This window comes from Myotis brandtii, unplaced genomic scaffold, assembly GCF_000412655.1.
Source record: "Myotis brandtii unplaced genomic scaffold, ASM41265v1 scaffold185, whole genome shotgun sequence".
In the NCBI taxonomy this organism is placed as follows: domain Eukaryota; kingdom Metazoa; phylum Chordata; class Mammalia; order Chiroptera; family Vespertilionidae; genus Myotis; species Myotis brandtii.
In genome coordinates this window covers 3,600,044-3,613,442 of record NW_005356870.1, presented here as the reverse complement: position 1 = coordinate 3,613,442, position 13,399 = coordinate 3,600,044, and the positions used below count along the sequence as shown (strand labels likewise).

The window sequence follows — 13,399 nt, the reverse complement described above, 5'->3', positions numbered from 1 at the left end:
GAGGTGCATTGCTGGTTAGAGAGTAGCCTACCAGCTATAAGTCTATAGTGGGCATTAGGGAATGAAGAGCAACTTTAATCCAATAATCAACGTGTAATTGAAAAATAAAAACAAAACAAAACAGTGTGTCCTTGAAGTAAAGGTCAGTTTAGAAAGCTATTTGTCCAAAAGCATTAAAACTTGTCCTTATAGTTTATGCAATTAAAGCTGAATTAACCTTTCTTAACATTTTTTTTAGGGTTTCTATACTATTGAAGGATATTTCAGAAAATCTGCATTCGCTGAGGAAGGTGATACTTGGTTCTCCTGAGACCGAACCTAGGTCCAGCATTAATTTTAACTTACTGTCATTTGAAGATCCAGCTGGTGGGGTACAACAGAGACAAGAGGAGATATGGGACACAACACTTGATAATTTAATTACACAGGATGGAGAAAATGTGCTTGGAAATGAAGTGAAACAAGAAGATGGACTAGAACACAATAAATTGAACGAGAATGCAGAAGGGGGTTGTCTAATGTCGTTAGATATTACAGAATATGAACTGCAACTTTTGGAACAGCAGGCTCAGGAAAAGAACCTTAGTGATGTTACTTGCAAATCTCCTGAGGTACTAAATAAAGATAAAACAATTTTCATTCACCCGTAGAGGTTGGCACATTTTTTAATGTGAAGGGGCACATAGTAAATATTATAGGCTTTGTAGATCGCACAGACTCTGTTGTAACTACTCAGTTCTGCCCATTTCTGTGTGAAAGCAGCTATTGACAAATGTAAGCAAACGAGCTTGTCTGGTTCAATGAAATTTTATTAACAAAAGCAAAAAGTGAGCTGCATTTGGCTTGTGAGCCATATTTTGCTACTTCTGACTTAGTATAATAAGCAGCATCTTACAGTTTTGCAGTGGAAAGATTTTATAGTGTCAGCACACATTTATTGGAATTTACTATTTTAGCATTTCTCCTGCCTTTTACCTAATAGCTATCTCTGCTAACATCTGTGTTACCCTTTAATTTTTGAGAAATTTCATATTATGTGTATACTTTGAAATGATGTTTTAAAGGGAAATTTGCTAAGGTTTTCTGCATGTTCAACTTAGAATTCAAGGAAATAGTGTTTTTGTTTTTAGTGGTTATGTATCATTAATGATTCAGAATTATGATCAGGATTTCATGATCTGACTGACATTATTTACCCTAATTATCGCCATTTTTTATTATCTAATAATTAGTAGCATTTTTTATTTATCCATGAAGTACCTCATTTAAAATGTGAAAGAGTTAAAAAAATTTTTTAAGCTTAATATTTTCAGGTTAATTAAGGTTCTACATTCTTTTCCTACTTACAGTTTATTTATTTTTTTTAAATATATTTTATTGATTTTTTACAGAGAGGAAGGGAGAGAGATAGAGAGTTAGAAACATCGATGAGAGAGAAACATCGACCAGCTGCCTCCTGCACATCTCCTACTGGGGATGTGCCCGCAACCCAGGTACATGCCCTTGACTGGAATCGAACCCGGAACCCTTCAGTCCGCAGGCCGACGCTCTATCCACTGAGCCAAACCGGTTTCGGCTGCAGTTTAAAGATTAGACATTTTTGGGTGATTTTTCTTCCATATTTCTTCTGTGGGTTTCTTTTGTGCAGATTCATGTGCTGTTAGGCACTTGCTTTCTGGGGATTGCCAAAATTTTGTAAAGTTTCCTCATATCTAAATATCAGCAATAGCTAAATAAATAACTTATCTGACATTGTTTTTCAAATATATGTAGATGCTATTTGTAAAATATTTATTTACTTAAAGGTATTTTTATGATCATAGATTGTTCCCGACTTTGTGTAGAATTTTTCAACCTTGCAAAGAGGTTCTTATGCTCAAAAAGTTTGGGAAACACAGTTTGACATTGTTTAATGATAGTTGAACTTGACACTTTGTGTTCTCATTTATAGTGTGGGCTTTCTTTCAAGTTTAATGTATCTTTTTTTTTTTTATCTTTCCAATTATATTTCTTTCTCTTTTTATTTGTTTTTTTTTTTTGTTTCTATGTTTATTCCTTCTTCCTTCTTCCTCCCTACCACCCTCCTTCTCTTCTGTCTCTCTATCATAGAAACATATAAATATGTATTATAAATTTATCTTAGAGAAGAGAATATTTTGTAGAAGAGAGATATGAAGTCAATGAAACTGAAATTAATGTTTTAAATCTTTTTTTTTTAAAGGATTTATCTTCCAAGGATAATGAAGAAGATACATCTTATATAATTGAAAGTGATGAAGATTTAGAAATGGAGATGCTTAAGGTATGTTTAAAATTATGGAAAATTACTTCCAGTTCTTTCCAAAGGACATTTAATTAACTAAAAAATTGCCTAATTCTAAACTGGTTCCACTACAATGAGATTGCTATCAATTATGTAACATTAGATTTTGCTTTCCAATTCATAGTTCTTTATACTTTACTAGAGGTCCGCTGCACAAAATTCATGCACAGGTAGGGTGCGTAGGCCTGGCCGATGATCAGAGGTTATCTGTGGGGTGATTGGCAGGGCGATTGGGGGGCAGGAGGAGGGGTCACTGGCACCCGCCTTGGCTGGCCTGGGGCCTGCGGGCTAGAGGCAGCTCCTGTGTTGCATGTCTGCCCCCTGGTGGTCAGTGCACGTCATAGCAACCGTTTGTTCTGCCAGTTCTACCATTCAGTCAATTTGCATATTAGGCTTTTATTATATAGGATATGTTCTATGAATAATGTTTTAGTAGTAGAATACTAATCTTTACAAACTATAAGACATATTAATATGTTTTCTGTGTTCCTTCTTAGGTCACTTTTTAAAAATCATTTCCTTGAGGGTGGATTGTGGTTCAGCTCTCTAGTATTGAAATAGGTTTCTTTCTTGTCATTCATGTGTATCCCCTTTTATATAGAAGTTCTGTATTTATACATTCAGTATTCTTTTTTCTTTCTTTGGTTTTATTTACTGTGAATATTTTATATTTATTATATATAATCTTCTAATGTTGTAAATGGTTCAGTTTTCTCCTGTTATCAAAAGGAAATTATTGTTTTATTAGAGGCCCGATGCACAAAATTCATGCAAGGATAGGTCTTCCTTCCCCCAGCTGTCAGCACCGGCTTCCCTCCAGCTGCCAGGACCTGGGCTTCCCTCTGGCTGCCGGCAGCCGGCCCCAACCCCCCCCCCCGCCTGCACCCACCTTGGCCTGGTGCTGCCCATGTCCAACCCCAGTCCCCACTTCTCCCTTGATTGATTGTCCCGCCGGCCAGTGGCCTGGGCCTCCCTCTGCGGGGCGATTGAGGGGTGATGGCGGGCCCCCCCTGACCAATCACATCACACCCACCTTGGCTGGCCTGGCGTCAGTGCATGTCATAGCGTGGTCATCCAGACAGTCGTTCTGCTGTTCAGCTGTTCGGTTGATTTGCATATTATGCTTTTATTATTATAGATCATTTATTTATTTATTTTTAATATATCTTTATTGCTTTCAGAGAGGAAGGGAGAGCAAGAGAGAGATAGGAACATCATTCAACAGCTGCCTCCTACATGTCCCCAGTGGGGATCGAACCTGGACATGCACCCTTGACTGAAATTGCACCCAGAACCCTTCAGTCCACAGGCCAACACTCTATTCACTGAGCTAAACTGGCCGCTAGGAATATATATTTTATTGATTTTTTACAGAGAGGAAGGGAGAGGGATAGAGAGCCAGAAACATCGATGTGAAGGAAACATCGATCAGCTGCCTCCTGCACACTCCCCACCGGGGATGTGCCTGCAACCAAGGTACATGCCCTTGACCGGAACCATACGTGGGACCCTTGAATCTGCAGACCAACGCTCTATCCACTGAGCTAAACCGGCTAGGGTAGGGCATAATTTTTTTATTTTCTACCCCTTCACCCAACCTCTAGTTTTTTTGTCAGGTCTGTGAATCAAGAATGATAGAACGAAAAGTCTGAATTCAGCCAAATTAAGTGAAAATGAAGTGCAGAAGTTCACAATTATGTGTACTTACTATTTTTTATTTTTAGGTTGATGTGATATTTTTTAAAAATGAAATGAGATTAGTCTCCTTATTCTTTAGTTTTGAGGCAGAGTACTGGGTAGTGATTAGGAATGTGAATTCTGAATTTAGATGTGGGTTAATTCCAGCTTCTCATTTAGTAGCTGTGTGACTTTGAGCAGGTTTCTTAGCCTTTTTGATTCTAAATTAACAGTTGTAGTTATTACTTACGGTGTTACTTTTGAAGAGCTTAGTAGAGCCCGGCATTTTGTAAAGTGTTTAATAAATATTAGCTAATAGTAATAATAGAACGTAAGTGCCAAATCATATTCCTTTATTAATTAACCATTTCTCTGAAGAATGCTGTTTAGGTAGTGAATTTATAGGATACTTATAGACTTCTATAAGCATATTATATATGGAACCTCTTAGATGACAACTTGGTGCCCATTTGAGAGAACTTTATTTTTAAAATGCTTTTCAAGTATGTTTGTTAACTTGAATAAACAATCAGGAACAGAACTTTTATTTTTATTTTCCAGGCCTGAAATGAATATACTTTAAAAAAAACTTTAAAGTCAAATTTATTAAATGGAAGTTTTAATAAAAGGAGAAAATTAGAACTGTAGTTTAATAATTCTTCCTGTCACTTCTCCGTAAATAATTTTACAAATGAAACAATTTTGAAATATCCTAACAGTCTTTAACTACATAATCTTCATTTAGGAAAGGAAATCAGATATTGTCAGACAAAATAAAAACAAAGAACTTTATTTTACATTTGTAATATTTCTTGCCTAAAAGTATTTGAATCTTTTTGTTGTTGTTTTGACAATATCAAAAACACATTTATTGTTTGCTTATAGTTTAAACCTTATGCTTACTCAAAAAGAATATGAGTGACGTGTAAATATAGAGAAACTCATTACAAAAATAATATTAAAATCTGCATCTACCTCTTAAGAACTGAAAACATTGATGACGTATGATGAAGAAAAAATGTTTTAACTCATAAATATTCAAAATTTATGATAACTCTTTTAGGTACAGTTCCTTATATTCTATTAATGACCTCTGTTTATGCCGAAAGTATTCCATCTTTGGCCTTTTGCCTTAGAAACCATATTTAAATTGGAGCACACATGTTCTTTTGTGTAATTGCTTGCACATCTGCCAGCTTTGAACAAAATTGTAGGCTCTGTTAATAATACTCTTTTTGTGTTTGGTGAAAAAGATACGACATTGTCTATGGTTTTGCTTTTAAAATTATTTTTAAACTCCCAGTCTTTAGAAAACCTAAATAGTCGCACAGTAGATCCAATTCATTCAAAATGCATGGATGTGGAAAGCAATCTGAATGTTCCTTGTAAAGAAGATGAAGATGAGGATGAAGCTATTGAAGAGGAAGAAGAAAATGAAGGTAAGCACTGAAATATGAAATGACTCACCTCTGATACCTATCAGTGACTTTAATTTAGGGCCCAGTTTATAAATATTTTGGAGGTCAAGGGTTTTGTGGCATGTAGTTGATTAATTCCTATAAACTTGTCATTAAATCCCTTAGTGCTTTGGTCTTCATAAAGCACAATCTTACTATTTATAAAAGTAGAGTAATGGAAGTGTCATTTGGTGGCTGTGGTGATGTGAAACTTTTCATCCTGAATTTTATTTTTCAAAATTTTAAAAAATTATTAGTAAAGAATTAATGACTGATATTAAACATTATTATAAACTAGAGGCCTTGTGCATGAAATTTGTGCATGGGTAGGGTCCCTAGGCCTGGCCGACGATCAGGGCTGATCTGTGAGGCAATTGGCGGGGTGATCTGGGCCCCCGCTCGCACCTGTCTTGGCCTGGCACCGCCCGCTCGCTGGCCCCGCCACTGCAGCCACCAGTTGGGGCCTGTGGGCTGGGGGCAGCTCCTGCATTGAGCGTCTGTCCCCTGGTGGTCAGTGCTTGTCATAGTGACTGGTCGTTCAGCCCATTGTTCTGCTGTTTGGTTGATTTGCATATTAGGGTTTTATATAAATAGATGGGATAGATACATAGTATCTGTTTTGCAGGCGCTTATTGCTTAAAACAAGTGGCACAATGTCAAATAGCAAAATAGACTGATTTTTATACTGTGTATACTAACTATAGTAAGACTCCACTAAGTAAACCTATTATTTAAGTGAAGTAATAGCATCTATTATGATAAACTATGGATCTTCTCAAGAAGTAGAACACTCTCTAGAGCTAGATTTTATCAGTGTTATATGGAAATTTAAGGTACATTTTATAGGTGGAAAATATATGAAGATGTTAAAAAAAATGTTCTCCCCCTAGCTTTCTTGAATTAAATAAATATATGTGATATCCAAATCAATTTAGCGTTCTATTTAGAATTGTTAAAGCTGAGAAGTATGATAATGACTTCTCATTTGTTTAGAGATGAGTTATCTTGATTCTTTTCATTGCTCTTTCTTGGCCACTCTGAGAGTAAAGTTAGCATATCTCCCTTGTGCTATGCAACGAGAATTTTGGTCAAAGATTAGGTGGAGTGGTAACTAAGATGAAGATTTTATTTTATCAATGGATTTCATTTGTGACTGTAATCTAATTTCTGGTTACTATTAGTTGGTTATATTATAAAATTTGGATTGGTGTATCACTTGCTATGGTTGGGTCTAATGTTGATTTTTAGAGGGATAGCAAATTCCAAAATATCATTTTTTTTTACAGTGCTGGCAAAGCCTGAACCTCAATAAAGTTCTAATCCTTAGAATTAGGTAATTGTTAAGGTGTTTACCTGGAGTCATGACTGGTGCCCAGAGGATTAAATTGGTTGGATTTAAAAGACAGAAAATAGTAACCTTTTGGTACTTATCACTATATTCTTTACAAGAAGCCAATGAAGTAAAACTTTTATTCCCTCTCACCGTATGAACGTCTATCTCTTACATAAAAGGCCTGTGGCCATCACGACCAAACAAGCAGTGGTTCTCGCTGCTCGCAGGGCAGGGCGAGCGTGAGCTACTAGTGGTGGAGAGCTAGGAGCTGCAGAGGGCGAGGGCGGGGCAGCAAGCTACAAGGGGCGATGGGCGGGGCCGCCAGCTGAGGCGAGCGGAAGCGAGCTACTAGTGCAGGCCTCTAGTTTTAATATAAGTACCTATTTTATTTTATTTTAAGACCATTCAATACCAGGACCCAATGAAAAGCAAGTTATTTGCCTCAAGACCTACTTTGGCCATTCCAGTTTTAAGCCGTGAGTGTAATCTCAATTTTTTTTTAAATTTTTAATTATTATTGTCATTGATTCTTAGAGGGAGAGGAAGGGAGAGGGAGAAACTTCGATGTGAGAGCAAAACATCCATCAGCTTCCTCCTGCATGTCTCCTGCATGCCCTCCACACGCAACTTGGGTGTGTGCTCTCTCTGGGAATTGAACCCGGAAAGCTTTTGGTGCATAAGACGATCCCACCAACTGAGACACACTGCATAGGGCTTGTAAGCTCAGTTAATTAAATTGCATATTTATTATTTTCTTCACAAGAGAAAAAAGGCAAATAATCCATCCATTTAACAGTAGTAGTACAACTTTACTATAGTTTATATATGCGACACTGTATTTCCTATTAGTGCCTACAAAGTTAGTTTGAAGTAATATTTGTATAAAATTCATGTCTACCTAGTATACATTATTTTTAAGGAAAATTGGCTTTTCTTACCTTAGAGAGTTCTGGGTAGAAATTAGTTTTAATACACTAGTAAATGAATCTTAATATAATGCTGACTTGTTTTTCGTTAAGTGTTTATCCATGTGCCTATTTTGTGCATCTGATTGTCCATAGCATGCTGATGTTACAGAAATTCATAAGACAACTGTTTGAAGAACAATGATAATCTTATCATTTTAACATGTTTAAATGTATTAACATTGAAGGGGGCACATTTACAAGTATTATTATGAGATGAGGAACAAGCAAATTTGAGTAAAACTAATAAGAATGTTGATACCTACATTGGATATTTTTCTCTTCTGTGAATTTAAAATTGAATCCATGGAAAAATAAAAAATTGTTCCTGTTGATCTCAAAATTAAAAAAAAATTAACTGTCTTACGTACAGAAAAGTGCATATAAATGTACAGATCAATGAATTTTCACAATTTAGGCACCTTGTGTAACTAGCACTCAGATAAGGAAGAATAGGTTGTTATCGGCATACTGGAAGATCACTTTTCCAATTGATTTTCTCCCTCAATATTTTATTAAAAAAATGTTTGAGGATGAACAATAAAGTTGAAAGAATTTTTTTTACTATGAATACCTGTATATTCAACATTTTAATATACTTTCTTTATCACATACTCATCGATCATCTCTCTACTCATTCCTTAATTCATCCAGTTTTTAAAATGCTTCTCAAGGTAAATGTGAATATCGTTCCACTTCCCCCGGAGTACTTCAGCATATAAATCACTAACTGTAGTTAAATATTTATTTATTTTTCTCTTAATGTGAAATTTACATAAAAGGAAATGGTCAAACCTTAAGTGTATGTACATTTGCAGATCTTAAGTGCACATGTACGCATCCATGTAACTTACATTTAAAGTTCTAGGGTTCAGACATTTTTATATTGAAGCCCAAAATGTAAAATAAATTCTATTAGAGGAAGTGGAAAAATTAAATGGGTTTGAACTTGTCTCTTGGGTTTCTTGGTAGTAAAACAAAACAGCCTTTTGTGTTTTCACTCTCCAGGGTTCAGTGGAAAGTGATTCATTCTGTACTGGAAGAAAGAAGAGATAATGTTGTTGTCATGGCAACTGGTAAGTTGTGCTTAAGCAAATAACCTAATACCTAAAAAAATAAAACGTAAAGGTTTTTAAATGCCTGTTCTTTCATTAAACTTTCAGAATGCAAATAACAGTAGTCCCCCTTTACCCATGGTTTTACTTTCTGTGGTTTCAGTTACCTGCTGTCAACCAATGTCTGAAAATATTACATGGAAAATTCTAGAAATAAATAATTCATAATTAAAATGCTCACCATCCTGACTAGCGGGATGAAATCTCTCACAGTCCCTTTATCCAGTGTATCCACGCTGTTCCCCCTGCCCGTTAGTCACTTGGTAACCGTCTCTATATAATTGGATCTGCTGCCACAGTATTGAAGTACTTGTGTCTCAGTAATCTTTATTTTACTTAATAATGGCCTCAGAGCATAAGAGTAGTGATGCTGGTAATGTGGACATGCTAGAGAGAAGCTGTAAAATGCTGCCTTTAAATGAAAAGGTGAGTACAGCACAATAAGATACTTTGAGAGAGAGACTACATTCACATAACAGGAGATTGTTATAACTGTTCTACTTTATTCTTAGTTATTGTTAAAATCTTACTATGTCTAATTTATAAATTTAACTTTATCATAGGTGTGTATGTACAGGAAAAGAGATTGTATGTATTGGGTTCAGTGCTATCCATGGTTTCAGGCATCCCCTGGAGGTCTTGGAACATATCCCCCATGGGTAATGGGGACAACTACAGGTGGCGTGAAATATAGAAGAGAGTGAACTGAGAGTAGATGCTTAAATTTATGCATGAATTAGCTCTTACGAAGATAGCATATTAGTAAGTGATCCTTTATCTCATTCAGGTGCATTGTAAGAAGAAATCAAAGTACCAAGGCTTTATTTTTATTTCAATGAGTATATTATTTTTATTTCAAGGCTATGGAAAGAGTCTGTGCTTCCAGTATCCACCTGTTTATGTAGGCGGGATTGGCCTTGTCATCTCTCCTCTTATTTCTTTGATGGAAGACCAAGTGCTCCAGCTTAGGTAAGTAATGTTTTCATTGCCACATTATCACCTTTTTCTTCTCCTGTGAAGAAAAATTCTAATCTATCATGTATTTTAAAATCTAGTTCCCAGGAACAGATTACTATAAGTGCTACTTTATTTTTATAAGTGATAAATGACATGTTAGTGGAAGAACTTACCTTCTTAAGTTCTCTGTAATTCAAGGCTACCAGGTGGCCCCAATAAATGTTTCTTAAAACCAAACTTTATGCCAGTTTAAATTGCATATCTCACAATTCTGTTCTCTTTCTCTCTGTATGAAGTGTATACATGGAACCCTATATTTTAGTTATGAAAAAATTTTAAACATCTTTAATTCGAGTTTGCAATCTTTTTGACAAACAAAAAACAAAAACCACCTTAACAAACTGCCTTCTAATATGGCCCTGGAAGGAATTTGTTTATCAAATTAGTAAGTTACAAAAAGAGCGAGGATTGCAAAGAAGAGGAATGTATTTTTTAAATAATACTTCTTTATTCCTTCTCACTTAAGAATGAAGTTGATATTTGTAGTGTGTATGTACGTGGCTTCATTATGTGTGTGTGTTTTTCCTTATAGAATGTCCAACATTTCAGCTTGTTTTCTGGGATCAGCACAATCACAAAATGTTCTAAAGGATGTTAAACTGTGAGTAATTTATATGATTTCTGATCAGGTGTCTAGGATATGTGAGAAAATTTTGTACGCAAAATTTTTTATTTAACACGAACAAAATAGCCATGATTTTAAAATGTATTGTCTTTTTTATAGTGCATTTACAGAACTATTAATTTTAAAATCCTTTAAACTGAAAGAAATCTATTTTTAGTTCTCAACTATAATGTTAACATTGTAATCATGGGATTGTAAAATTTTGATTTTGGAAGAGAACTTGGAGAGTTATCTAGTTTTGCTCCATTTTACAGATGAGGAAACTGAGGCTCAAAGTAATTTGGCCCATATCACTCACTCAATGAATTAATGGCTGAGCAGGGACTAGATTCTAGATCTCTTGCCCCACTAATCTCATTATGACATAATTCCTTACTAGAATAAAATTGTCAGACACACAGAGAAATAAGTGTAGATATATTAATATAAATATTTGTATATTATTATACAAACAATAAACATGTATTTACCAAGTATTGATAAATGCATATAAATATGTCACTCAAACTCTTAACAAGATATATAGCATTACTGTCTTTATGTTCTTTTATGTTCCTTTATGTTCTTTCCTAGTTTATCCTTTACCCTTCATCCTAAAGCAGTGGTCGGCAAACTGTGGCTTGGCAAACTGTGGCTCGTGAGCCACATGCGGCTCTTTGGCCCCTTGAGTGTGGCTCTTCCACAAAATACCGACTTCTGTGCATGGGCCTCGAAGTTTCAATCGCACTGTACGTGTACGCCCACATGTGGTATTTTGTGGAAGAGCCACACTCAAGGGGCCAAAGAGCCACATATGGCTCTTGAGCCGCAGTTTGCTGACCACTGTGGACCTAAAGCAAACCACTGTTCTAGTTTTTTTCTACCATACTTTTGTTTTGCTTGTTCTAGAACTTCATGTAAATGGAGTCAGACAATATGAACTCTTGTGTAAGACTTCTTTCATTCAGCCTTGGGAATTTCATAATGCCTTGGGAATCTTCCATGTTGTTATATGTATCAGCAGTTTTTTAAATACCAATGGTATTTAAAAATTTTTAAGAAAAATCCTTATCCAAGGACATGTTTATTAATTTTAGAGAGTACCTTAACACTGAGTAATCCCTGACAGGCATTGCCAGCTTTTTGGTGATGAGTTGAAGTGAAATCAAAGAACAATATATATATACACGCATACACACAATATTTAGTTTTTAGTAATTAGCATAATGTATTATTTAAAAATTTATCAGGTATTTTGGTTTTAAGTTGTAATCTATTAGGCTATTGTTTTCTTTATTGTAGAATATTTCTTGTACTATTTTTTGTTGTTTGTTTTGTTTTTATAGAGGCAAATACCGAATTGTTTACTTAACTCCAGAATTCTGTTCAGGTAACTTGTACCTGCTTCAGCAACTTCAGGCTGATATTGGTAAGTGATATAATAGGATCTTTATAAGTATTTATTAAATAGAGTTACCCTTTAAAGTTAAACTTATGGATGGATATTGGATTTCACTTCTCTTAAAGTCTATTTTAAACACTAGAGGCCCAGTGCATGAGATTCGTGCACTGGGGGTAATGGGGTCCTTCAGCCCGGCCTGCGCTCTCTTGCATCTGGGACCCCTGGGGGGATGACCGCCTGCCGGCTTTGGCCCAATTGACCTGGGGATCGGGCCTAAGCCAGCAGTCAGACATCCTTCTTGCAGTCCAGGGCTCTCTTAGTCTGAGACCTCTTGCTCCTTACTGACTGTCTGCAGTGGAGGTGGGAGAGGCTCCCGCCACTGCTGCTGTGCTCACCAGCCGTGAGTCCAGCTTCTGGCTGAGCGGCGCTCTCCCTATGGGAGCGCTCTGACCACCAGGGGGCAGCTCCTGCATTGAGTGTCTGCCCCCTGGTGGTCAATGCGCCTCATAGTGACCGGTCTTCCGCCATTCGGTTGATTTGCATATTACTCTTTTATATAGGATTAACTCTTCCAGGAAATCTCTGACTCTCCAACTTGGTGTCTCTACTGTCTTATCCCATAGAAGACTGGAATTCCTTCTGCCATAGAAAGTACCGTGGGCTCCTGTATTATAATTACCAGTTTATGTATGTTATCTTCTGCTACACTCTAAACTTTTTGAGGAAAAAAAACCATTCTTATTTATATTTCCATGGTGCAGTATGTGGCACATAGTAGGCATTTACATGTATTGTTGAATGAGTATTGAGTCTTAGATTCTATGAAATTATAATATTTTAAAAATATATTTTTAATCTAAAATCAGTGTAGTGATTCTCTACCCTTGTTGTTCAAGAGAATCACCTTTCGGACTTTTGAAAAATATAGGATCCTTCCATTGTGAAAATTCTGATTAAATGCCTAGGCTCGGGCCCTGGCATTTTTAGGTTTTCACAGGTGTTTTTGATGTGTAGTCAGAGTTGGAAACCAAAGTACCTTTGATTATTTGCCTCCAGTGAGTATAATTAACATAAAAAATTAGATAATAAGTTAGAGCTTTTTTCCTAGAAAATTTAAATATAGAATTAGTCAAGAGCTGACACCATTTTTTTGTACTTAAAAATTTTTTTGTCTTATTTCTTTTTTGATGGTTAAGCTCAGCTATCCAAGAGTTGCTATCAAGGCTTCTATTGTAAATGCACATATTTCAAACATTCAGTTGAACCAACCAATATTATTTTCTAATATTATATAATCCTATATAATAAAAGCCTAATATGCTAAGTGTCCGGTTGTCCTAATATGCTAAGTGCCCGGTCATCCAATCGTCCATTCATCCAATCAAAGCATAATCTACACTAATAAAAGAGAAACATGGTAATTAGCGTACGACCGCTACCCTTTTCATTGGCTAATCAGTGAGTATATGCAAATTAACTGTCAGCCAAGATGGCAGCCGGCAGCCA

At 35.9% G+C, this 13,399-nt stretch overlaps 1 protein-coding gene across 2 annotated transcripts in view; it reads left to right on the top strand.

Annotated features, from left to right (window-relative positions):
• Positions 1 to 13,399, top strand: part of WRN (Werner syndrome, RecQ helicase-like) — a 122,245-nt gene that overhangs the window by 43,141 nt on the left and 65,705 nt on the right. For both annotated transcript variants that reach the window (XM_014537872.1, XM_014537871.1), the window contains exons 11-18: positions 239 to 611; positions 2,222 to 2,302; positions 5,304 to 5,439; positions 7,191 to 7,266; positions 8,764 to 8,831; positions 9,731 to 9,839; positions 10,420 to 10,488; positions 11,838 to 11,920. In XM_014537872.1, coding sequence (XP_014393358.1) covers positions 239 to 611; positions 2,222 to 2,302; positions 5,304 to 5,439; positions 7,191 to 7,266; positions 8,764 to 8,831; positions 9,731 to 9,839; positions 10,420 to 10,488; positions 11,838 to 11,920 — 995 coding nt within the window. The remainder of the gene's footprint in view (positions 1 to 238; positions 612 to 2,221; positions 2,303 to 5,303; positions 5,440 to 7,190; positions 7,267 to 8,763; positions 8,832 to 9,730; positions 9,840 to 10,419; positions 10,489 to 11,837; positions 11,921 to 13,399) is intronic.